This window comes from Podarcis liolepis (assembly GCF_965112155.1).
Source record: "Podarcis liolepis genome assembly, chromosome: 16".
Lineage (NCBI taxonomy): Eukaryota > Metazoa > Chordata > Lepidosauria > Squamata > Lacertidae > Podarcis > Podarcis liolepis.
Window position 1 is genome coordinate 1670833 of NC_139567.1, and position 26018 is coordinate 1696850.

At 47.8% G+C, this 26018-nt stretch overlaps 2 protein-coding genes and 1 long non-coding RNA gene across 3 annotated transcripts in view; 1 reads left to right on the forward strand and 2 right to left on the reverse strand.

Annotated features, from left to right (window-relative positions):
- The window catches only part of POLR3D (RNA polymerase III subunit D), a gene marked incomplete at its 5' end in the record, with an annotated part of 30873 nt that extends 15197 nt beyond the window's left edge, over nucleotides 1–15676 (forward strand). The window contains 4 exons of the mRNA XM_083480669.1: nucleotides 371–536; nucleotides 4415–4677; nucleotides 5161–5313; nucleotides 8772–15676. Coding sequence (XP_083336795.1) covers nucleotides 371–536; nucleotides 4415–4677; nucleotides 5161–5313; nucleotides 8772–8894 — 705 coding nt within the window. The 3' untranslated portion in view covers nucleotides 8895–15676. The remainder of the gene's footprint in view (nucleotides 1–370; nucleotides 537–4414; nucleotides 4678–5160; nucleotides 5314–8771) is intronic.
- The window catches only part of LOC310695834, a 205193-nt gene that overhangs the window by 117809 nt on the left and 61366 nt on the right, over nucleotides 1–26018 (reverse strand). The gene's annotated exons all lie outside the window — the stretch shown is intronic.
- Nucleotides 12458–26018, reverse strand: part of LOC310695756 (outer mitochondrial transmembrane helix translocase-like) — a 57069-nt gene continuing 43508 nt past the window's right edge. The window contains exon 9 of the mRNA XM_083480672.1: nucleotides 12458–16283. Coding sequence (XP_083336798.1) covers nucleotides 16157–16283 — 127 coding nt within the window. The 3' untranslated portion in view covers nucleotides 12458–16156. The remainder of the gene's footprint in view (nucleotides 16284–26018) is intronic.

Sequence of the window (26018 nt, forward strand, 5' to 3'; positions counted from 1 at the left end):
GTGAGGTTTGTTTGTTTTATAGTGTGTATGTGCAACAGGTTCACTTTTAAATAAATGTTTTGTTCTCTAAAACTAATTTCTCTACACAATTATGTGTCAGTTGTTGATGAAATATTAAGAAAAATCAGAAGCTCAGCAAGCCTGTTTACTGTACAACAGGGTGTGGGTATGTATGTTTTCATGTGTCCCCATCCATATTAATATAAATATCTCCTCTCTATTTATTTATTTATTTATTTATCTGTCTGTCTGTCTGTTTGTCTGTAGGTATGGGTGTCTGGCTACACACCCATACACCCCACCACCAAGAACAGCTCCCTCAACATTCAGTATTTAATTCATTTTTTCTCTCCTGTTCCTTTGGTGCCAGTTCCTTGATGACCCAGGCTTGAAAAATGACATCCGGAACAAGCCAGTTCAGCTTCCTCTGGCCCACTCAGGCTGGCTTTTCAAGGAGGAGGATCAAGAGGATGTCAAGCCTTTGAGCTCCAGTGCCAGGGAGGAGGACATGGAAGTAGACACATCTTCAGTGAGAGGTAGATGGTTCAAATGGATCGGCTGTGTCCCTCTGGGGATTATACCACTGGGTGTCACTACTACAGTCTTGTGGTGTCCTCTCGGACAACAAAGACATAAATCTGAAAAGTCACAAATTTGCTTAATTTAATTATCATCTGTCAAGGGAGAGCTTGCCTTTGAGTTCCAGGTTCTGGGAGGGCAAACTGTGGTGGATGGCTGTTGCTGTTTTGCCCTGCATGTAGAGTTTGTGAAGACGCTTGAACTCAGGACAAAAGGGAGCACTTGGCAAACCCTCGTGATCAACTCCTGCCCTGAAACCTATGTCTCCACTGTGGAATGACGTGTGCATCCAGAATTGGACTCAGTGTTAAAACTATGTTTATGGAAGACAATCTTACTCGACTATGAGTGATCGCCAAAGAAAGAAAGATAGTCCAGGAGAACCTAGGGAGTGTTTTTTTCAAATTGCAAATTGTGGACAAAATGGACTGTTTCAAGAAGTGGCAGAAAGATATTTCTAAATTTGTCTGGCAGGGCAAGAAGCCTAGAATAAAATTTAAAATACTAACAGATGCAAAGGAAAGAGATGGATTTGCCCTGCCAGACTTTAAACTTTACTATGAATCAGCAGCTTTTTGCTGGTTGAAAGAATGGTTGCTTCTTGAAAACACTGACATTTTGGATTTAGAAGGTTTTAACAATGTATTTGGATGGCATGCATATCTGTGGTATGATAAGGTCAAAGTACATAAAGCATTTAAAAATGACATTGTCAGGAAAGCATTGTTTAATGTCTGGATAAGATACAAGGACTTATTGGAAAATAAAACTCCAAGGTGGTTGTCACCGATGGAAGCAAAAGCTTGGAAAAAGCTCAATATGGAGGTCAAATGGCCGAAATACTGGGAAATTTTGGAACAAGACGGAGATAGATTGAAATTGCAGAGTTGTGAGAAATTAAAAAACAAAGTGCGAGACTGGCTTCATTATTATCAGATAATGGAGACATATAATTTGGATAAGAAAATTGGTTTCCAGGTGGAAAAATCAAAATTAGAAACAGAACTGTTAGAACCTAAAACTAAGATTTTGTCAAAAATGTATAACTTGCTGTTGAAATGGAATACTCAGGATGAAACGGTGAAATCTGCTATGATTAAATGGGCACAAGATGTTGGACATAACATAATGATGGCTGACTGGGAACAGTTATGGACCACAGGTATGAAGTTTACGGCATGTAATGCCTTAAGAGAGAACAACTGACACATAATTGTGTAGAGAAATTAGTTTTAGAGAACAAAACATTTATTTAAAAGTGAACCTGTTGCACATACACACTATAAATGCATTCCTATGGGAAACCGTGCATCGCAAGACGAAAAACTCGCAAAAGCTTGCAAAAATCTATCATTTGCCCGATAATAAATGTTGGAAATGTAAAGAAACTGAAGGTACATTCTTTCACCTTTGGTGGACGTGCCCAAGGATTAAGGCTTTCTGGGAAATGATATACAGTGGTGCCTCGCAAGACGAAATTAATTCGTTCCGCAAGTCTCTTCGTCTTGCGAGTTTTTCGTCTTGCGATGCACGGTTTCCCATAGGAATGCATTGAAAATCAATTAATGCGTTCCTAGGGAAACCGCCTTCAGACCAGGTCCGGGGACAGTCTGTCCCCGGACCTCTTCTGAAGGCTGGGGGGGGGGGGGAGACAAGGGCTTTTCTTCCCACCCCCAGCATTTTAAAAAACCCCGGGACAGCGGAGGACTTCTCCGCTGTCCGGGCGATCTTAAAATGCTGGCGGGCGGCATTTTAAAATCGCCCCGGACAGCGGAGGACTTCTCCGCTGTCTGGGGCGATTTAAAAGCCCCTGGGAAGGCAGGCAGGGGGGACAAAGACTTTCGCCCCCCGCCCGCCTTCAGAAGGTGTTCCCGCCCCCCCCCCCGCCCCGCTTCGGAACAGCGTTTTAAAATACTGGGGGTCGGGAGCGAAGCGTTCGCTCCCGACCCCCAGCATTTTAAAATCTCCCCGGGACACGGGGAGATTTTAAAATGCTGGGGGTCAGCAGCGAACGCTTCGCTCCCGACCCCCAGCATTTTAAAATCTCCCCGGGACAGGGGGAGATTTTAAAATGCTGGGGGGCGGCAGCGAACGCTTTGCTCCCGACCCCCAGCATTTTAAGATCGCCCGGGGCAGGCGGGGGGGGGGAAGGCAGGCGGGGGGGGAGCAAAGGCTTTTGCCCCCCGCCGGCCTTCAGAAGAGGTCCTCTTCTGAAGGCTGGCTGTGGGCGAAAGTCTTTGCTCCCGACCGCCAGCATTTCCCTATGGGCTTTCGTCTTGCGATGCAAGCCCATAGGGAAATTCGTCTTGCGAAGCGCCTCCAAAACAGAAAACCCTTTCGTCTTGCGGGTTTTCCATCTTGCGAGGCATTCGTCTTGCGGGGTACCACTGTATAATGAACTGAAAAAGGTATTTAAATATACCTTCTTGAAGAAACCAGAGGCCTTCCTCCTGGACATAGTCGGCCAATTGGTGCCAAAGAAGGATAGAACTTTTTTTATGTACGCTACAACAGCAGCAAGAATACTCATTGCAAAGTATTGGAAGACACAAGATTTACCCACTCTGGAAGAATGGCAGGTGAAGCTGATGGACTATATGGAACTGGCAGAAATGACTGGCAGAATCCGAGACCAGGGAGAAGAGTCAGTGGAAGAAGATTGGAAGAAATTTAAAGACTATCTACAGAAATATTGTAAAATTAATGAATGTTAGAATGATGTTGGATAGAAATTAAGTGGTTTCCAGCTGTAATGCTTTAAGGGAATATGAAAAATGGGTTGTTCATAGGGAAAAATCTAATGTTACTATTTTAACACCAAAGATTAGGATAAACAAAGAGGGTAAGGATTTGCTGAGCCAACAAATTGAACTGGAATACAAAAAAGGGAGGTATGAGGAGGTCCGGGAAACAAGCTAAGGAAAATAAGTAATAGAAAAATGGAGTGGTTTTTAATCATTTTTATTATGTTTTTTTTCTTTTTCATTTTGTATTGTAATATCTTAAAAAAATATTAATAAATATCTTATAAAAAAAGGAAGTGTTTTTTTCTCCCAGGTGCCAGGGATTGAAACGGGGGCCTGCATGCAAACTCTCTGCCACTGAACTGTGGCCCATTCCCGTCAGATGGTCCACTATAGGATACAGGGTGCTGAAGCCAGCAGGACTTTCCTTGTTTCTCTAGGCTGTATGCCTTATGTTTACTTCTGTGTAGAGGAGCTTGCCCAGGATGCACTTAATCAAAAGCAAATATCCTTTCTTCTCACAAAGCATCTGTTCTAGCAAATCTTGCTTGCTCTTGATTTCTGCTCACAATATATTATGATTGCAGTTTGCTTTTACTTTATCTTATACATGCAGTGTGATGGTTGCTAGTGAAAGTTGTAGACTCTCATTTCAAATCTCAACAACCTGGTTTGAGGCAGGAAATTGGACCAAGTGACTTCTAATTTGTCTTTATGGTTTTATAAACTACTCGTATTATAGAAATATCAGAGCAGTGCATAGAACACCAAAAATAAGTATAAAATATGCATCAGAAATAATCCAGTTAAAATAGCAGTAGAAGACAACACCAGAAGACAACCACTGGACAATAAATAAAAGTCTTAAACATGTGTCTGAAAGAAGAGATTGTTGGAGCATGCCTCATCTCAGAAGTCAATAAATCATCCATTAAAGGGACCGCAATACTGAAAGTCCTGCTATTGGTAGACACCATTTGAATATGAGAAGCCCTCAGTACCACCAGGAGGTCCTCTCCCATGGAACATAGTGACCAGGTAATGGTGTAATCCCTTGCAGCTCTGATTTGAATTGTTATGTCTCATTTCAGTGAAAGAGGAGCCCCATGATGAAGAAGAGAACCCACTGGTCCTCAGACCAGCTCCTGCAAAGGCACCCCCTCCCTTCCCCCAGGATGTGTCTGTTGCGGAGCTGCTGCAGCGACTCAGCCTCTGCAAGGAGGACGAGTTGCTCTTTCTACAGCTACCAGATACACTGCCAGGACAGCCGCCCACCCAGGACACCAAGCCCATCAAAACTGAGGTGCAAAGTGAAGATGGGCAGGTGATGGTGATAAAGCAGGAGAAGAACCAGGTATGGGAAGACTTGATTCCTGTTTAGAATAAGAAGTAGCAGGGGGCTGGATAGGATGTTGTTGCTTCTGTTGCCAAAGAAGGGGCCATAGGAAGGGATGTGGAAGTGTAGAAAAGTCACCCCATGTGTGGAGTGTAGGGCACATGACTTCTTCAATTTAAAAGTTTCTAGTCTTTCTGGGTGCTAAGATGTACTTGAAACTGTATGGGCTACACTTCATTTTGCATCAGAAGCCAGAGGCCTTATTGCATAGAATTTCCATTGTTGCCTACTCTATAACCAGCAGAGGTAAAGTATGTAAAATGAGAAATGGGTCAACATTGTTTAATTTGCATAACTTTCACTGGTTTCCTGAGGTTCAGCTTATTCAGTTGAAGGCACTAGCTCTTGGTTCGTGAGAAAACAAGGGTGGTTTCTGAATACTCCAAGATTGGTTTCCCCAGAAAGATGGGTGATGTTTGTAACTTTGTGCTTCCTTTTCAGGAAGCCAAAGAGGCAGAGAACACCTGCACCCTTGGTGACCTCTCTGAAGGGCAGGTGGGGAAGCTGCTGATCCGCCAATCAGGGAAGGTGCAGCTCGTTCTGGGCAGGGTGACTCTTGATGTGACCACAGGGACACCCTGCTCCTTCCTTCAGGTATGGCTTACTCAGGAAACCTCTTTTACTCACCCTAACAGTAGATGACCTTTCAAAAGGCACATTCCCTGCTAGCAAGTGAAATGGAAATGTTCAAAGGCAGTGCGCCTCTGAATAGCAGTTGCCAGTGTGGCCAGTGGCAAAGAGAGCTATTGTCATGTTCGTTGGCTTGCCTTTGCTGGTCTGATCCAGTTGGGCTCCTATATTCTAACGCTCAGTATAGGCTTTGATAGACAGGGGAGGGGAACCTCCAGCCTGCAGGACAATCAGCTGATGGATTGAAGGGTAGAGTTAAATCTAGCATTGGTTGTAAACACCTGGTTGCAGCAGGGGATTCCGATGAAAACCCCTTTCTGAATCAGAAAGAAGGGAGAAGGATGATGTGAATTAGTTTTAACAGCACCCTTAATCTGACTTCATTGTGCCATCAGGTGGTTGACAGATGGGCAAGCCCACTCACCTGTCAAATCGGGGTCACAAGGCAAATCCTCATGAGGGCCGAAAAGGTTCTCTATCCCAGCCTCAAGGGGACACAGGCATCTTCATGAGATGGAGTGGTATACAAAATCAACCATACTCAGAAAAGAGCTGTTGAAATTATTGGATATGACTAAATTAATTTCATTGGGCCTGCTCAGAGTAAAGCTTAGCTGGATTCCTCCCACCCATGGTCAGCCTCTGTGCTGGAACCAGAGTGTGATGTCTCTGAGGGGCTGCACCTAAAACATGTGCAGTGCACTTGTCAAAAAAGTGCCGTCACCAGGAGCCCAGCATGGGGTCCAGCTCCTTGTCCAGTGTCAATTTGGAGTTTGGGTTTCTTAGCGGTATAATGTCTCTTTCCATATAGTTTGTCCTGGGGTTCCCTGGGCAGAACACAAAATATGCACACAAAATATGCACACTATGAAGGTCACTTTTTTGGATGAAACCTGGGTTTCCTGTCAAGCTACATGCAAGTGAGGGATGAAAAAGTATTTGTACATGTTTTTCTGTGATGTCAACCTCTATTTTAAAAACGGGGAGCCCTTCGTAATTAAGTAAAATAAGTATGGATTTATTTGTTTTTAACTTAGGCATCATAACTCGGGTACAAAATTGGAGAGCGCTCCAGGTTTTTGGGGATTGGCAAAAGAAATTCCCCCACAAAGCATATTGTTGTCCCTGGTAGTGACAGTGGTACTTTCTCTTCTCTGCTGGACAGAGGGCAGGCATCTACTTCTGGTCCTATTTCTGTCTGAGTAGGAGGGTGGTAGCTGAAAGCCGCTGCTGCCACCACCTCTCTGGCAGATCGAGGGGGGTGGGAGACTCAGTAGGGAGCAGCAGCAGCAGCACCAAAGCACAGAGGATGAAAGGAAAGAATGCGTCTGCCACTTGTGCTACTTCTGTAGGGGGGAATCAGAGCAGTGGTGGGCCCAGCCTCTGCTGTTGCCTGATGCCAACCCCTGGTTGTGGTCCTGTATAAAACAGTGCATATGAAGTGGCTTGGAGCATCACTCTACTGGTAATTGGAACAGGTTTGAGCATCTCAAACTCATTCTGTACCGGAGCCACCAAAGGCTTCAATAAAGGATCTGGCTGCCTACTTTCTTAGATAGCTGCCATTGGGAATCCTCCATTATTCTTCTAGAATTAATAACCAACACCTTGACTCTTCTTCCTCATGAATTGATGACCCACAAAGTTGGTAGAGAGCACCCTCTTAATGCTTCAGCCTGGGCACTCAGAATGTCAAGGGATTTTTTAAAGCTAAATTTGTTTCCCCGTATCATAGCTAGGAAGGGACGCGGGTGGCGCTGTGGGTTAAACCACAGAGCCTAGGACTTGCTGATCAGAAGGTCGGCGGTTCGAATCCCCGCGACGGGGTGAGCTCCCATTGCTTGGTCCCTGCTCCTGCCAACCTAGCAGTTCGAAAGCATGTCAAAATGCAAGTAGATAAATAGGTACTGCTCCGGCGGGAAGGTAAACGGTGTTTCCATGCGCTGCTGTGGTTCGCCAGAAGTGGCTTAGTCATGCTGGCCACATGACCCGGAAGCTGTACGCCGGCCCCCTCGGCCAATAAAGCGAGATGAGCGCCGCAACCCCAGAGTCGGTCACGACTGGGCCTAATGGTCAGGGGTCCCTTTACCTTATCATAGCTAGGGAACAGTTAAAAGACTTGGCTAAGGAATTAGAGGAGATTATTAACTTTCAGCATTGCATTTTCTAATATCACAGTGCTTCCAGCTGTGAACCTATAGGACTACGATCATGGGTAGGCAAACTAAGGCCCGGGAGCCAGAACCTGCCCAATTACCTTCTAAATCCGGCCCGTGGACAGTCCAGGAATCAGCATGTTTTTACATGAGTAGAATGTGTCCTTTTATTTAAAATGCATCTCTGGGTTATTTGTGGGGCATAGAAATTCATTCACCACCACCCCAAAAAATATAGTCCGGCCCCCCACAAGGTCTGAGGGACAGTGGACCAGCCCCCTGCTGAAAAAGTTTGCTGACCCTTGTTCTAGATTGTACAGTGCTGACCCCTGACTAAGACAACAGGCATATATATATATATATATATATATATATATATATATATATATATATCTCCATTATTGTGCTATTTTACTATTCTGTTAGCAGAAGGATTTCCACATTCACAAGAAAGCTGACAATCACATCTCCGATACTAAAATGTATTCGGTGCCATCTCTGTCACTGAATGAAGAAGGGTGTTGAAGGAGTTGAATACAGGCAATGACCGATTAATGTACATTCAGAGGGCACCAGTGACCTGAAAACGTCACTCAACATGTCACAAAAAGGGAGGAATGGGGCAGGGCGCATTTATAGGCACTCTGCTGGTGTGGGGGGTGGGAGCGAGAACGGAACCCCCATGCGAAATGGTTGTTGACTTTACTGCCCTTAGTTCTGAATAACAGAGATGGCCAAAGACATCTTAGTATCCGAGTTGGAAGATGTTAATGGAGCACAATCTACCAGGAAGTTCTGCGCAAGTCTTAATTAAATGAATGAGGGCTGCCGACGTTTCAGTAGGAATTAGCTGCTCCCCCCTGCCTCATCTGCAGAAAAATGTCCTTGGTGAGCTATGGGGCTAAAGAGGATTTGGTGTTTTAACCCGCTTGTGGAGACTATCAGAGGTCACAACGAGAAAGGAATAATATATGAAAATAACAAGAAGAGATGTGGAAAAACAATAAGAAAGGACTGGATAGTACTGTGAATATCATACGGTCAGATTTGTGGACATTAAAGCAGCAGCAAGAAGATGATTGGATCCCCTTTTGGAACTTGAAATATGGGTACCCCCAACAAAAATTTAAAATTTGGATTTGTAATTTGGAATTTATGTAACTTGGTTTGGTTTGATTTGATGTGATTGGTCGGTTAATAAAAATTATTCTTTAAAAAAAAAAAGAGGATTTGGTGGTTAACAGCTTTTTCTTTTGCCCTTGGAAGGAGCTGGTGTCAGTGGGCATTGGAGACAGCAGGAGTGGCGAGATGATCATCCTGGGCCATGTGAAGCACAAGCTGGTCTGTGCCCCGGATTTTGAATCCCTGCTGGAACAGAAACATCGGTAGAGAGCCTGGGCAAAGGCCTGTGGACAGGAATGCTCGCCCTTCCTTGAGGTTCCTTTAGAAGCAACAGTGACTGGGCTGTCCAGAAGAGCCTTGTTCCGAATCTGGAGAGAGACAACCTCCTAGACAAGACTGGCCACATTGCAGTGGAGCAGAACTGTGTGACCCCTTGCTGCGTTTGGCTCTCTGAAGCCATAAAGTGTTACGTTGGAGATGCTCCAATGCCTCCCCTTCTCCACAGGCCTAATTTACAAGCAACGTAGAGCAGACAAGACTGTGCCACAGTCCCAGGCGCCAGAGTCCTAGTAGGGGATTTGTCATGTGGGAGAGGCTTTTGACCAGAGATTGGGCTCTTCAGCCATTACCTCCAGATGAAGAGGAAGGGGGCGCCCATTCCAAATGGTTCTGTGGATTCTCAGGATGAAGCCAGTCCTCTCTGAAATTGTTCATATAGTTTCCCCCTTATTTTTGAACAGCTACAAAATGTCTGTGCATTTTTTAAAAAGGTATCTGGTTGCCAGGGCTTGTGATTTGAGGTGCCTATCGTGCTACTTCATGTATGCCAAAAGCAGCAACAGGTTTCTTTGGAGAGGCCAGAAAATGGCATGAAGGGGCACACCGTCCCTCGCCCAGCCTTGTTTTTGGTTTCCCATCGCCTGCAGTGTTGCTGTCCTTGATGCCTGTGTGGTGCATGTGATGCTGGTAGTGAGCTGGGTGTATTTTGTCCCACCAGCTGTGCATCTTGCATATATAACATATTCAATTAGCCTTTGATGAGGGAGAGCAGTACAGAAGATGGTGCCGAGATAAAATGAATAATCACCCCTAATGATATTTTTTGAGGGGAAAGTTTGCCTGTTAAGAGTTTGATTTGGACCATACTTGTAGTCTGCAGGGATGATGAAGCTGTAAATCATGTGCTGTTTATCGTGTCTGGGAAATGCAGGACAACAAGGTTTTAGGGCAGGGATGAGGAACCTCTGGTCCTCCAGATACTGTTGGACTCCCACTCCCATGGCCTAGTGGTCAGGGATTATGGGATCTGCAGTCTGCCACCACCTGAAGGGCCACAGATCCCCCATTCCTGCTGTAATGGTTTTATAGAGCAGGAATTAAAACCTGTCATCTTCTAAATTTTTATTTTTAAATTCAAGATGTGGAAGTTATAAAAAAATGGGCGGAAAAAAGCTAAATGTTAATTCAGCTGGACCCCTGCTCAAGCACTGCTCTTAGATAAGGACAGTCTTATAGGATTTCTTAAGGAAAACTCATTACCGTGGTGCCATGGCACAATTGTTGAGCTCCATCTGGTGGCTGTGTATTTATAAATAAAAATGAGGAAGTGGCTTTTGCATCATGTGGAAAAAGTGGATAGAGTGTTTTTCTCCATCCTGATACTAGAACATGGGATCATCCAATGTAACTGAATAGTGGGAGACTGACGTACTTCATGCCACACACAGGTAAGCAAGCACTTTGGAATCCACAGCTTTCCCTGTTTCTTCAAAGCTTGTATATATTTTGTGAAGTGTTTGTATGTCTCCGCTTTACCTGTTCCTCTGTTCTGTGCAGCTATGAGACCAGGAGAATGCCTTTGAGAAATATTTTATTAATGAATTAAACTGAGCTTGTGGTGTCTAACTGCTGCCCTCAAAGCCACACTGCTTCATCGGAAGGCAGCCCTGTTTAGGGAAGCTTTTAATGTTTAATAGACTATTGTATTTTAATATTCTGTTGGAAGCCGCCCAGAGTGACTGGGGAAACCCAGCCAGATGGGCGGGGTATAAGTAATAAATTATTATTATTATTATTATTAGCGGCTAATTTGATTTCGACTGCTTACTTTGGTCCAAGAGCATTTCATGTACCTTGAAGGAAAGAGACAGTTTGCATTGCACTTCAGCCTGGATGGGCATCATCCGTGGCAGATATGCCATGACTTGCTTTCTTTCTAGACATAAATAGAGAGTGCTGAATTGCCTCCTCCACCTCACCATCAGCTTTATCTCCTCTCATCTGATTCCTGGTCTCACCGGTGCTCAGCTTTATTTGAAGTGATGACAGTTCTGGATATCCAGCGGGAGCTGCAAATGGCAAAGTGAAAAATACCCTGGAAGGAGAAAGAGACTACTAAATTGGCAATATTATGGTAGTGATGAAGTCCTGCTGTCGCAAAATTGTCATGCCCAATTAGGTTCTTTTAATTTGTTTCGGTGTTTTAACCTCCATTCTTGACATTGATGTGTGTATGAGTGCATATTTTCTGTGTTGACTTGTTAGCTGTTAATCCGAGGTTTATTTGTGCCTTCCCTGGAGCACCCTGGGTCTCATCTAGGTTAAAATATCTAAACAAATTAAAAGAACCTAATTGGGCATAACATAATTGGTTTTTTTATTATTATTTGTGCAAGGTCTACTATTTATTTCTTCTTTAAAAATCACATTAAAAATAAGTCTTTATTTTACACATAAAAATAAGTATGAAAAACATGAACACAGTTTTTTTGGGGGGGGGTTCTTAAAAATATTTATTGGTGCAAACTGTAGACCTTCACAAAGGACTTGGAACGCTTGGCAATCTTCCTCTTGCCCATGCTGGCTGTCACTTTGCGTGGGTAGCGATCAATGCCAGCCACCAGGATGTGCCATCATCAATATTCTTAACAATAACAGCTTTGCTTCCAGAGTAACACTGAGCAAGGACAAGGACGACTTTTCCTCTTGGAGCTGCAGCAGCAATGGCACCCACGCCGGAAGAGCAACATGATCACAATTTGATTAGCAATAATGCTGACTTGGAAATTTATTATTGTGTCATGCATTCAGAAACGTCCTTGTATGAGTCTTCTGCAAGCCACTGCTTTATAGTTTTCTTTGTAGTCTCTGCTGCTTTGTCGGTGGACTGGACACCTAAAGACTTTGTGTCTGCAGTCACCTCCTGCTCTTATTGCACTCTGTGAAGTTTTTGTTTTCTCACCTTCTCCTCTCTGTGCTCTGCAAGAGCTTTTGCATTAGCCAGTTCTCGATCAAAATATTTGCACTGTTTCATTCTCGCCATGTCTGCTTTAGCAAGCCAAGTTTTGAGGTCCTCAATTTCATCCTTGTTCGATTCAGCACCTTCATCAAGTTTGGCCTTGAGAGTTTGCTTCTCTGCAAGTGCACTTTCTAGGCAGTTCTCCTTCTCCTCTAACACAGCCTCAAGGCGGACCACCTCATTCTTGGAAGCTTGCACTTTAAGCTCCGTTGCCATCGTGTTTTATCCTTTCTTTATCCTGGGAATTTCTCCTCAATTCACTCATGGCATTTTCCAGCTCTTGGTTTTTCAGCTTCAAGCTCTCTTGCTCTCTTTCAAGAGCCACAAACTCATCAGTGAATATGTTCTCCTTCAGGTCTCTGGGCTCACATATCAGCTGCTCTTTCTCTAGTCGCAGGTTTTCTAGTTCTACTTTTAAGGCTTTTTGTCCTGTGAGAGCATTATCCCTCTCATCTGCTAGGATTTCACAAAGCATGACAGAATCTGCAAAACTCTGGAAGAGCATTTTTTCTTTTTCTTTTAGTGCTATATGTTCACGCCTGAGGAATGAAGATTCTCCCTTGGAATCCAGTGCTGCTGCCTCAGCATCACTGAGAGCCTGCTTCCTTTATTCCATTTCGGCCCCCGAGTTATTCAAAATCTTTTTTAGCTCACTAACATTGTTTTCCAGTCCTTCAATTTTATTCTTTTGCTCCTTGATCTGCAAGTCTTTTGACATTACTTCCTCTAAACCAACCTTAGACCTTGGAATCTGTTATTCTTCAGGAATTGTAACACTGGCTGTCATCCATTGATCTTCATATTCTGAAAACTCTGAGGATACAGACTCTCAACTCTGCTGGACAAGGCAAAGACCTTTTAAACTGTTTGGCTTTTGGGGAAAAGCTTCCCGGGAGACATTCCTCTCCTTCCTGGTTTATTGTTCTTGGTCCGCAGGTCACTCTACTCCTCTGTCAAACCTTGAACTCTTCCGATGATGCAGAAGTTGACATCACCAGCATTTCAGTAAGAATCCTTACTTTCTCCTCCTCCTCCTTTTGAAGAGCATTCTTCTCTGAAACGATCTGTGCCAGTTCTTTTATGCGTTGTTTCAGGTTCTGCTTGAGCTATCCGTCTCTTTGCTTTCAATTATCATTTGGAAGATTGTATGCGAATGGCTGCTTCCTTTATTCATTTTCGTCTCGCCAAAGTTGTTTGCCAGACGCAGACGGGATCCCGTTGTCTGGTCACCCAAGCTCTTACTGGGTCTGATCAGTCCAGTGAAGAGTGGTGCGTATGGATCTGTGCGCATGGATGTGTGTATGAGTGCATATTCCCTGTCTTGACTTAACTTTTTAAACAATAATACACTATTATAGAGAAATCTAATATTGGTTGTCTGAGGTTTATTTCTGCCTTCCCTGGAGCACACTGGGTCTCATCTAGGTTAAAACACCTAAACAAATTAAAAGAACCTAAATGGGGATAACAAAATCAGTGGTTAATTCCACTGCTTTACTGCTTGGCATTTTGCAGTGAGAATCCTTTCTCCCACTGAAAACTTGGGATGAAAGGTTGCAGAATATTCTAAGCTATCTGTCTTCAGCTTTAAATTTATAGATCTGTTTAGTGTTGTAATTCTAGTTCCGCCTCTAGCTGTGCAAGATTCTTTGTGATTGCCTGCTTTGGCCTACCTAGACCCCCACAATTTCACCAGCACTTCTGTGGGGCTTCTGCTCCTCTTCCAGAAGTTGTTGGCGCTTTTCCTTTCAAGAATGCCTCAAGAGAAAAAGGAAACTGTCACCATTTGGAAGTTGCAATGGTAAAGGAGGTATGTGCTGATCACCCATAGGGCACATTTAATGATGCAAGTTGTCTTTGATATACCGTGCAGTCTGAAGAGCCTTCATATTCAGTGTTCCTCCCTGAACCCCTTTCCGGCCAATGAGTATTAGGCATACAGGGTTGACCAGGACTACAGTGATGGCATGGGTGCAGCTGTCTCCATTGTCCCCATACAGCTTGGTCCGGAGATCCATGGTGTATTGATGGGCATCAGTATAGAGGTTGTCACGTATGACCAGACACTTGAGCCCACCAAGGGTCAACCCTTGTGTGAGGAGGATGTCTCTGTTCCTACCAATGAGAGCTTGGATCTCTGGCTTGGTCACTCTGGTCAATATGCCACTTCGATGAGCACCTAGGAGTTGCTGTTGAGCTATAGAGACAACTGCTGCATCCCAGCAAATCCCATCTCTCATGATGCTGTTGATATACCTCTGCCAGACAGTCATTTTGTGATTTAAGAGTCTGTTATGGTAAGATGTACCCTGCAGCCAGTTGAGTAGGAGGGATAAAGACAAGCTCTCCTTTTAGGGGTAGGTTGCTTCTTTAGAATCTCTAGTTGGATGTTGGTCATTAGATGAGCAGGAGCTGTTATGTGTCCTTTCTGTCCATCGCATGTGCCTGGGAAGACGAGTGTTGTAGGCTGAAGCAGTAGGATGGTGATTACTTACAGAGAGTGTTTCCTTCTAGCATTGATGTACGTGTCTTTTGGTGTCTCAGCCAAGGATAGCTTGCGATCAAGTTTTTGGGCACAAAAAGTCTCTTGCAGCAGTCTCCTTGATACCACCTATCAGTAGTCACTGCTGGCAGTAAACACCTCCTTTTCATAACCTTTTTGCTCCTTGCTCTAGAACTCTAGAAGCAGTTAGAGTCTTTCTGGTTGTGATGTCATAATGTTTGTGTCTCCTGGACAAATCAGGTTGGCCTGTCTTGCTTTACTGCTTACATATTATAAATATTAAGTGGTTTAGAAATCCTTCTAAATTAATAAAATTAAATATTCTAGGGTCATTTGTTGTTTTCTATACATCCCATTGCATTTTGTAGCAAGTGAACACTTAGAGGCAACCATTTTGCTGCACATCTGCATTCAATAACCTGTACAGTGGTACCTCGGGTTACATACGCTTTAGGTTACAGACCTCTCTAACTCAGAAATAGTACCTCGAGTTAAGAACTTTGCTTCAGGATGAGAACAGAAATCGTGCTCCAGCGGTGCGGCAGCAGCAGGAGGCCCCATTAGTTAAAGTGGTGCTTCAGGTTAAGAACAGTTTCAGTTTAAGAACGGACCTCCGGAACAAATTAACGTTTTCCTTACCACTTGGCAGAATGATACAAGTGGCTTTCCCTATTCTGATTTACGTTGATTTTAATCTGATTCTAAGCTGTATTTCAGTCGATTGCTGGATTTTATGTTTTAATGTATTATATATTTTAATGTTAGCCTCCCTGAGCCCAGTTTGGGTGGGAATATAAATAGCATGTTGTTGTTGTTGTTGTTGTTGTTGTTGTTGTTAATTGCAAACTATGGTAAGCTGCCTATATGTAAAAGGTATTAAGTGCAGAGGCCAAGTACAGCAAGTGCAGGGGATGTGGCCTTCCCCAACTGCTTACATGCTGTGGTGCATAATTTGTCAGCTATGAGCACTTGAAGCATTATCTAAAGTAAAAAAGCAGGAATAATCCAGACTCCAAACCCGTCATGAGGCACCAGATTTCAGTGTGAGAAGGAAGCAGCCAAGACCAAAAAAGGCAATGAAGTATTTCCAGTTCTGTATTTCTAGGTTTTAAATGCTTTTGTGTATGAACCTGTAGAGGAGATGAGCTACCTAAAAAAAGACTTCTTTTGTAAAGAGCCATGTGCACAGATGTTCAGGATGGCTCAGCCAGCAAACTTGGAACAGAAATAAATACTTGCTTAGTCCTAGGCATTTGTTTTAGTGCCCTCTTGTATTATGAGCAGGCCTACTTTATAAGCATACCTTGCCACTCACTCACACAATAATAGTTCCAAATTGGGTTTTACTGGTGGTTGTCCTTTCTCACTTGTATTACACGGCTCCCCTCATCTTACAACCTCTAGAAAAGCTGTGACACGCCTCTCCCCCCACAAATGTTAACTGCGCTGACTTCTTTCTTTTGACATGAGTTTCTCCATTCCTACCAAGTGCCTGTTATGTCCCACTCCACCCAAGGTGGGTGTGCTTGGCCCAGATTCCCTTTCCTTTCACCTTTCCTCCTAAGTGCTGAGCCTGTGTTCTGCGACTATCTCTCTATCATCTCACACATATACATATACAGCCTTTGCCTCCAGCCTAGTAAAAATACAGTGAACAGTCAATCAAACCTCTGGGCACCCTATTCTAAGTTGATGGTCTCCAGTCTCTCAGCTACATGGTCCAGCAGCTTAGTCCAAAGCCGGTTCTTCTAGTGTCGGCACAGCAGTCGACGCACCCTTGGACTCCTCCATCTTCTCTAGGGCAAACAACAAGTCAAGCTGGGTCAGTGGCCGCAACCGTTCCTCTTCCAAGTCACTGGATGCAAAATAAATAAGTCAACTGCCTGTTGGTTCTTTTGTCTCTGCCCACAGTTCTTTGCTCCCCAAATTGCCTGCCATCATCTTCCATTGTATCTTCAGTGTTTTTCCCAAGTTTATTGAGTCTGTGGGTTATAGATTAGTTTTATTTTACACTTTTTGGTTTCAAATTGCCTTGATTTAGGAACATAGGAAGCTGCCTCCTACCAGGTCAGAATATTTGTCTAGCTGAGTATTGTCTACTCTGACTGGCACAAGGTCCCAGGCAGAGAGAGATGGTTGTCATAACTGCAGGTGCCAAGTGTGGAACCTGGGACTTCTCACATGCAAAGCATGTGTGCTTTACCATTAACCTATGGCACCTCTACTATTTCTTGATGTGCTGTGACTTGGTTCTGTTTTGCTTTTTGTAAACTGTTTCTGAAATCTATTAAAATAGAAATAAATGTTATAGAATGGCAGAGCTGAAATGACCATTGGACTCATTTCAGCAGTACCATTCCAAGCTCAATGGCAATAATGGACTCCACCACTAAACTTGGGGCCCCTTCTAACATTGCCTGGTTATTAATGGAGGTGCTGTAGGAGAAGGAAGAAACCTGTGTCTCTAGAAGCTGGCCTCCATCATCCTTATTACCCATGCTGGTGGGAGCTGATGGGAACTGGAATCCAACAACATCTGGAGGGGCACAGTTCCCCCCTCCCTGGGCTAAAGCATGGCTCCTCTTGCCCTGCTTGATCATAGAATCATAGAGTTGGAAGAGACCACAAGGGCCATCAAGTCCAACCCCCTGCCAAGCAGGAAACACCATCAGAGCACTCCTGACATATGGTTGTCAAGCCTCTGCTTAAAGACCTCCAAAGGAGGAGACTCCACCACACTCCTTGGCAGCAAATTCCACTGTCGAACAGCTCTTACTGTCAGGAAGTTCTTCCTAATGTTTAGGTGGAATCTTCTTTCTTGTAGTTTGGATCCATTGCTCCGTGTCTGCTTCTCTGGAGCAGCAGAAAACAACCTTTCTCCCTCCTCTATATGACATCCTTTTATATATTTGAACATGGCTATCATATCACCCCTTAACCTCCTCTTCTCCAGGCTAAACATGCCCAGCTCCCTTAGCCGTTCCTCATAAGGCATCGTTTCCAGGCCTTTGACCATTTTGGTTGCCCTCCTCTGGACACGTTCCAGTTTGTCAGTGTCGTTCTTGAACTGATAATAGTGAGCAGAGCCCTAGCTCAGTAGTGCCTATGCTTTGCCTGCAAAAGATCCCCAGTTCAGTCCCTAGCTGTAAAAGACACCTGTCTGAAATGCTGCTGCCACGATCATTGTGCCCTGTAAACACAGCAGAGCTAGATGGATATCTGACTGGATTTCAGACCATTTTCTACGTTTCTAATACTGCCCACCGTGCAGGTTTGTTGTAAGGATCCTAACACAACTCCTGGGTTCCTCCAGATCTACGGAGGAATAACAGCAGCATGAGAAGGAACTGCAGCAGAGGCTTCTCCTACATGGCCTCAGATTTCCACAGGAAGCAACTTTTATATAGGAACTGCTCCTGCACTGCTAAACGTAATGTTGAAAAGAGCTCTATAAACAGTTACCGTATGTTAATTTAAAGTCACCTTTTCATAAGTATGTCACAAATGAAAGAAACCAGCTTTTTATCAACTGATGGATTCCAAACCCTACCAGCTAGTTCACGCAGACCTGGTTGGTCCACTTGCGCCCTCTTTGGGTGGAGCAAGGTACTTCATGGTTCTGATTGATTCTTTTTCCAGGTACATTCATGTGTTTATGCTCGAGCAGAAATCGCAAGCGTTTCCTAAGTTCAAGGCATTCTGTGCTTGGTTGGAGGATGTTCACGGTAAACGTATTGGCTGTCTCTTTACTGATCGGGGCGGGGAGTTCACTTCTCAGCAGTTTGAAGCTTTCCTGACTGAGAAGGGAATCCAGCATGACTTGTCAACGCCTAGATCACCATGGCTGAATGGACTTGCGGAGCGAGCAAATCAAACGTTGCTGCAAGGACTGAAAACCTTGTTGCATGATGCCAATCTCCCTGATAAGTATTGGGGGGAGGCTCTGTTGAATTTTGTTTACACTTTTAATCGCAGATTGTCATCACCTATTGGTTGTACCCCCTATGAGAAGATGTTTGATAAGAAACCCAACATCAAGCACATGAGAATCTTTGGTTCTGACATGTGGGTACACACCCCACAAAGCAACAAGCTTGGGAAGCGTGGGGCACATGGTTTGTTCATGGGGTACGAAAAAGGAGCATACAGGGTATGGATGACTGATTCTAAGTCCATTAAGTTCACAAAGAGTGTTGAGTACAATCCTAAGTGGGGGGGGGGGGAATGTGGGAATTTTCCAGAGTTACCCAGAGGAGGATGAAGGTGATGTCAAGGAAGCAGCTAAAGCTGAGGAAGCTGCTGAGGATGATGATGTTGATTATCAGAGTTCGGATTCCAGCTCAGTGGGCGGCGCTGCTGCTGATGTCAGTGACAGTGATGACACAGCAGACTACAAGAGCGCAAAGGCCTCAGTCAGACCATCTGATGCGTCTGACAATGAACTGGAAGAACCACTGTTCACCATTGGTCACTTTTCTCCTAAGAAAGAGGAGATGAGTCCAGAAGACTTGCGTCTAGTACGCAGATCTGAGAGGGCCACAAAGGGCAGACCTCCAAAGAGATTTGCTGATGAGTTTGCTAAGACAGTAACTGCTGTTCTTAGTAGCTCAGAGAAGGTCTGGGAAGCTTCAAAGAGGTTCAGGAGTTAACCTCTAAAGATGCTGAGCCTTGGCTAAATGCCATGAAGGCTGAAGTTGATTCCTTGAACAGGAACCAAACTTGGGAACTGGTACCGGTAGTCCCAGGAATGAGACTGGTTGGCAGCAAATGGGTCTTCAAGGCCAAGACAGACCAGAATGGCAAGGTTGTCAGACACAAAGCCAGATTGGTTGCCAGAGGTTTTTCACAGGTACCAGGACAGGATTACCACGAGACCTACTCTCCTACCGTCAAATATGAGAGCATTCGGCTAATGCTCAAGATCGCTGCGGAGGAGAAACTGCATGTTTCCCATCATGACATTAATACAGCTTTTTTGTACGGGATTTTGGGGGAGGAGCTGTACATGCTTCCACCTGATGGAATGCAGATACAGAAGGGAATGGTCTGTAAACTGCGGAAATCCTTATATGGTCTCAAGCAGAGTGTCAGGTGTTGGAACACAAAACTCACTGAGACATTGTGTCAGGGGTTCAGGAGCAGAGACGCAGAGAAGGGAGGAGACAGAGAGCGAGGGGGAGGAATACGAAGGAAGGATGAGTGGGGATGACGACCCGAGATCACCGAGCCTGTCTAGCGAGTCCGAGGATTCCCAGAAGGGAGCGCCAGCAGCCAGAGCAAGGGGGGAGAGCAGGGGGACACCCCAGGAAGAAGGGTCCAGAGAGGGATCAGAAAGCAGCAGTTGGAGATCGGGACCCACGTTCCCAGCCGGGAGCAGCGGGGAGAAAGGGGACCAGATATCGGGCTCCGGAGACTTTCAGAAGGAGGGAGGGCATGAGTCAGGAGTAGTCACGCCCACCTCGGGGAGCGAGGAAACGATCAAGAGGAAAGTGGAGAGTTGGGCGCGCGCGCCAAGTTCAAATGTAACGGAAGCTGGCGCAGCCAGCAGCCCAGAGAGTGAACCGAGTCCCAAAGCCCGCCGCAAGGAGGCGGAAGGGTCAGGGGGGTCCGCGCCAGAAGAGAGTAGGAAAGGAGAGACCCAGGGGGGCAGGAGGACCCAGAGACGGAAGGAAAGGCGCAGGAGGTGGAGCAAGGCTAGGGTATTAAGCTGGTGCGCTAGAGGCGGAGACTCAGACGGGTCTTCGTCGTTCTGACCTAGAAGAAGTAGGGCCGCACGTTGCAGTTTGGAAATGGAACCTGTAATCCAATAAAGACTCTTTGAAACTGAACGCTGGCTGACTTGGTCCTATGTGAGCTGGGACTGGGCGGCAGCCCTGACAGTAAGACCCGTCTCTCAAGCTTCTGACACCTGATACCTCGCAGCGGAGACAGAAGCAGCTGGAGGAGGGGATCGGTGTGTGGGAGCAAGCTCACGACGGTTGGCAAAGATGACGGAAGCAGAGAAAGTTTCAGCGCTGCAACAGGCAGTTACCCAATTGAATGCGGAGGTACTGGCATCCAAGAAAAGGGAGGAGGATGCGGCAGCCGCCTACCGAGATCTCCACGCCAGGTTTGAAGCATGGGTTAAGCATGGGCAGCCAGGACCCAGACCGGAGGGGGTTGGGTTGGCACGGAGAGCAGGAGGGCTGGTGGCTCACTTCGATGGGAATTTACAACAGTACCCCAACTTTCGAGCAGATGTGATGTGCGCACTGCAACTGCTGGCAAAAGACTTTAGAGATGAGCAAGAGAAAGTGGGGTTTATACTGTCCCATTTGCATGGGGATGCGAAGGCGTGGCTGCGCAATTTGTGGAGGGATAAAGATCCGGCGCTTCAGAGTGCAGATGCCTTTATCAAAGCGATGGATGCATGTTTTTTGTCTACCATTGATGTGGATCTTGCCCGACGGGAGATTCATGGACTGAAACAAGGGAGGGCGAGCGTCCGACAGTACCACGCCCGCTTTTTTGCGCTGGTCAGTGCATTGGAATGGGACCGGGACTCGCCCCCAGTCAGGGACCTGTTCTGGGAGGGTCTCAGCTCTGCTGTGAAGGATGAAATTGCGAGGGGGGAGAGGCCCCGAAGCACGCAGGAGGTGGTCCAAAGGGCGCTGACTGTGGGGGTGAGGCTGGAAGAACGTCCATGGTGCAGAGATGAAGGACGTGGAGGGCGCGAAGCAGCGAGAAGTTTCTCTTTCGTTCCAAGGGAAGCAGCGCGTGCGCAATCCACACCTCCGCCAGGAGGGGGAGTGGAACCTATGGAAGTGGGAGGCGCCAGGGCTCAGTCAGCTAGCAGAGCCTCTGCACCGACAGCAGTCAAGACTAAACCTCCTAGAGGGACCAGGAAGTGTTACATATGCGAGAGCCCTCAACACTTGGCGAAAGAGTGTCCCCAGAGGAGCTCCAAGCACACTGCAGCCTCCGCAACGGTGAAAGTGGCCACACAATGCAGCGAAGCCCAGCAGGGAAACGACGATGTCTGGCTGGAGACGGAGGCACTGGGGCCCAGCCAGACGCATCAGTGAAGCAGTCCCCAGCGATATTGCAACCCACGGACCCCCTCCCACCCAAACCAGTAGTGCAACTCACAGCGTCTCTCCAGCTACCCAATGGAGTCACCATCGAAGTGCCGCTTTCTGTGGATTCTGGAAGCAACGCAGACTTTATAGCACAGGATTTTGTGGAGCAGCACGCTATAAAGCTGCTGCCTGCCACTCTGCCCCTGCAAGTCGTCACAGTGGATGGCAGAGAGTTGCTAGGGGGGCAGGTGGTGAAGCAGACGCCACCAATGGTGATGCAACTTGGTAACCACAGGGAAGTCATCAGTTTTAATGTCACCCGACTGTCGGACACGCCCATTGTGTTGGGCATGAGTTGGCTGGACAGGCACAGTCCAACGCTGGCTTGGTACCAGAGACAGCTGATCTTCGGCTCCTCTTACTGCGCAGAACACTGCATCCTGCCCAGGCAGGAGGGGGAGGAGGAGGACTCACAACTGCAGTTGGGAACGTTGCAAGCAGTTCCCCACAAATACGCGGACTTTCTGGAGGTCTTCTGCGAGAAAGAGGCAGACAAGCTACCACCGCACAGGCAATATGACTGCAAGATTGACCTCCTGCCAGGGGCGACGCTGCCGAAGGGGAAGCTATATTCCATGTCTGAGGACGAACTACAGGAACTCAAACAGTTCATCGATCACAATTTGCAGCGCGGTTTCATCCGGGAGTCCAGCGCAGTAGGGGGCAGTCCTGTTTTCTTCGTGAAGAAAAAGGACACGCCCCAAAAAAGATTGGTCGTGGATTACCGCCTCTTAAACAGAATGACCAAGCCCTCCGATTTCCCTATGCCCAGGATTGACGATCTGCTGGCGACGGTGCGCAAGGGACGCGTGTTCACCAAGTTGGACCTGCGAGGAGCGTACAATCTCATCCGTATGAGGGAGGGCGATGAGTGGAAGACAGCCATGTTCACGCCTCTGGGCACCTACGAATATAGAGTTATGCCTTTTGGATTGCAAAATGGCTCCCACGTTTTTCAAGCTTTTATGCATCACGTGTTGGCGGGACTCCTCTACAAGAAGTGCGTCTGCTTTCTGGATGACATCCTGATATTCTCTGACTCGCAGCAAGCACACGACCAGGACGTTCGGGAGGTGCTGAAGAGGCTGCAGCAGCATAGACTGTACGCCAAACTGGAGAAGTGCCAGTTCGACACGACGGAGGTGGATTTCTTGGGTTACAAGCTGTCGGACAAGGGGCTAGCCATGGACAGCGCCAAGGTTCGTGCGGTGTTGGATTGGAAGAGCCCGCGCAACCGGAAAGAGGTCCAGAGGTTTGTCGGATTCGCCAATTTCTATCGCAAGTTCATCAAGGGGTTCGCGATGCAGACGGCAGCTATTACGGACACGCTAAGCTCCAAGAAAAAGAAATTCATCTGGACGGAGCAGGCGGAGCGGTCCTTTCAGACACTCAAGCGTCTCTTCGCGTCGGAAGAGCAACTGCTGCATATCGACCCCAGCAGACCGCTGAGGGTGGAGACAGACGCGTCCGATAGAGCAGTGGGAGCGGTACTGCTGCAGAAGGACCCGCAGGGGGTCTGGAGGCCGGGGGCGTTCTACTCCAGAAAGCTCAGCAAGTCGGAGCAGAACTACACCATCTGGGATAGGGAGCTGCTTGCCATTCATGCAGCTTTCAAGGCGTGGAGGCACTTCCTGATCGGCGCCAAGCACACGGTGCAGGTCTGCACGGACCACAAGAATCTGGAGCACTGGCGCACGGCTCGGTTCCTGAACCAGAGGCAGATCCGTTGGGCGGAGTTCTTTGCTGACTTCAATTTCCGAATTGAGTACGTCCCGGGCGACACCAACATCATGGCGGATGCCCTGTCCCGAAAACCGCAGTACCTCGAAGAGGCGACGCCAGCGGCGGCCATGCACATCTTCGCGCCAACAGCGTGGGCGTGCGCTTCAGCCACAGTAGACCTGGATGCGGTGCGAAGGGCGTTGACGGACGACTCATTCGCGCAGGCGAAGATGGCAGAGGTGCACAAGGGCACGGCGAAGGGCGACGAGTTCCAGATACGAGACGGCTTGCTCTTACGTAAAGGGGCCGTCTACGTGCCGGGAGACGAACTTCGCGCCCGGGTACTGCAGCAGCTGCACGACGCACCCACGGCCGGGCACTTTGGCACAGAAAAAACGGTGGAATTGGTCGCAAGAGACTTTTGGTGGCCCAGACTGAGGGGGGAAGTCGCGGACTACGTCGCGAGGTGCGACACCTGCCAGAGGGCCAAGCCGGTGCACAAACCACCGGCGGGACTGCTGGAACCGCTGCAAACGCCGTTTGAACCATGGGAGAGGGTGGCCCTGGACTTTGTCACGGATCTACCCAGCTCGAGAGGCAAGACAGCTGTACTAGTGGTGGTGGACTTGTTCACCAAGATGGCACATTTCATACCGTGTGCGAAGGTGGCCACGGCAGAACAAACAGCCAAATTGTTCATAGATCACGTGTTCAAAGTGCACGGGCTGCCACGGTCTATACTGTCCGACCGCGGACGCCAGTTCATCTCGAATTTCTGGCAAAAGCTGATGGGCTTCCTGAACGTCAAGATCAACCTGACATCGGCAAGGCACCCGCAGACCAACGGGCAAGCGGAGAGGGTCAATGCCATCATGCAGCAGTACCTGAGATGCTATGCCAATCAACAGCCGGCGACGTGGGTGGATTACCTGCCGCTCGCCGAATTCGCCTACAACAACACGAAACACGTATCCACAGGGGTGACGCCGTTCTTCGCCAACAATGGGAGGAATCCCAGAACCTTCCCGGGACTGGACAGAGTGGGGGAAGGGGAACCACAGACGGCGGACGCTTTCGCATCTGAGTTGCAAGAGGTCCACGATCAACTCAGACGGCAGCTGGAGCTGGCGAAGCACGCATACAAGGTCCAAGCTGACAAGCACAGGCGAGTTGGCGAGGAGATCCGAGTGGGAGACTGGGTCTGGTTGGCAGCCCACGCGGTGCCGACCCGATCGTTAGCCAAGAGGAAGCTAGGGCACAAGCAACTCGGTCCGTACCGAGTCGAAGCGCAGATCAACCCGGTGGCTTTCCGGCTGGTGCTACCAGAGGGTTCCAGGATGCATCCGGTGTTCCACAGGTCGGTGCTCACTCCCTACAGGGCACCGCACAGGTTCCAGGAACCAGGAACGGCACCGAGTCAGTCTCCGGAGAGGACGGAGGTGGGAAGATTGCCACAGCAGGACCCCATCAACGAAGTCACGGAGATTTTGGACTCCAGATGGGGGGAAGACGGAGTAGAATATCTACTAGCAAGGGAGGGCACCCGGGCCAGTACTAATAGCTGGGTGCCGGACTACGCCTTGGAGGAACCCCTGCTCAAGGATGAGTTTCATGCCCTTTTCCCACACAGACCTATGCCAGCGGGCTTCTTCGACGACTGGTTGTTCACGCCCACGCTTTCCTCCAGCACGTTCCATGGCTTCGACTCGGAAGGGGAACCCGCACCGCGCACACGTTCCCCAGAGGGGTCACCGGAGGGTTCGGCGTCCGACAACTCGTATTGGTGGGACAATCGGCCAGAGGAGCAGTGGCGCCGGAAGTGGCAGGAGACACCAGGTCCAGCGACAGACGCAGAGACGGACATGGACGTTTGCGGGGAGGACCTTGGTTTCGAGCACGGCGGCACCGAGATGGAGGCGGAGGAGACCACCGTTGACGAACGCGGGGAGGAAGACTCGGAGGTCTTCAGTTGGCGGCCAGCAACGGGGAGCGAACTGTATCCGACATTCACTCCCGTGATGACGGAGCACCCACCAACCACCCTTGAAAGCGGGGAGGGGGGAAGGGGGGGCTTCGAGGGGGGGATGGATGTCAGGGGTTCAGGAGCAGAGACGCAGAGAAGGGAGGAGACAGAGAGCGAGGGGGAGGAATACGAAGGAAGGATGAGTGGGGATGACGACCCGAGATCACCGAGCCTGTCTAGCGAGTCCGAGGATTCCCAGAAGGGAGCGCCAGCAGCCAGAGCAAGGGGGGAGAGCAGGGGGACACCCCAGGAAGAAGGGTCCAGAGAGGGATCAGAAAGCAGCAGTTGGAGATCGGGACCCACGTTCCCAGCCGGGAGCAGCGGGGAGAAAGGGGACCAGATATCGGGCTCCGGAGACTTTCAGAAGGAGGGAGGGCATGAGTCAGGAGTAGTCACGCCCACCTCGGGGAGCGAGGAAACGATCAAGAGGAAAGTGGAGAGTTGGGCGCGCGCGCCAAGTTCAAATGTAACGGAAGCTGGCGCAGCCAGCAGCCCAGAGAGTGAACCGAGTCCCAAAGCCCGCCGCAAGGAGGCGGAAGGGTCAGGGGGGTCCGCGCCAGAAGAGAGTAGGAAAGGAGAGACCCAGGGGGGCAGGAGGACCCAGAGACGGAAGGAAAGGCGCAGGAGGTGGAGCAAGGCTAGGGTATTAAGCTGGTGCGCTAGAGGCGGAGACTCAGACGGGTCTTCGTCGTTCTGACCTAGAAGAAGTAGGGCCGCACGTTGCAGT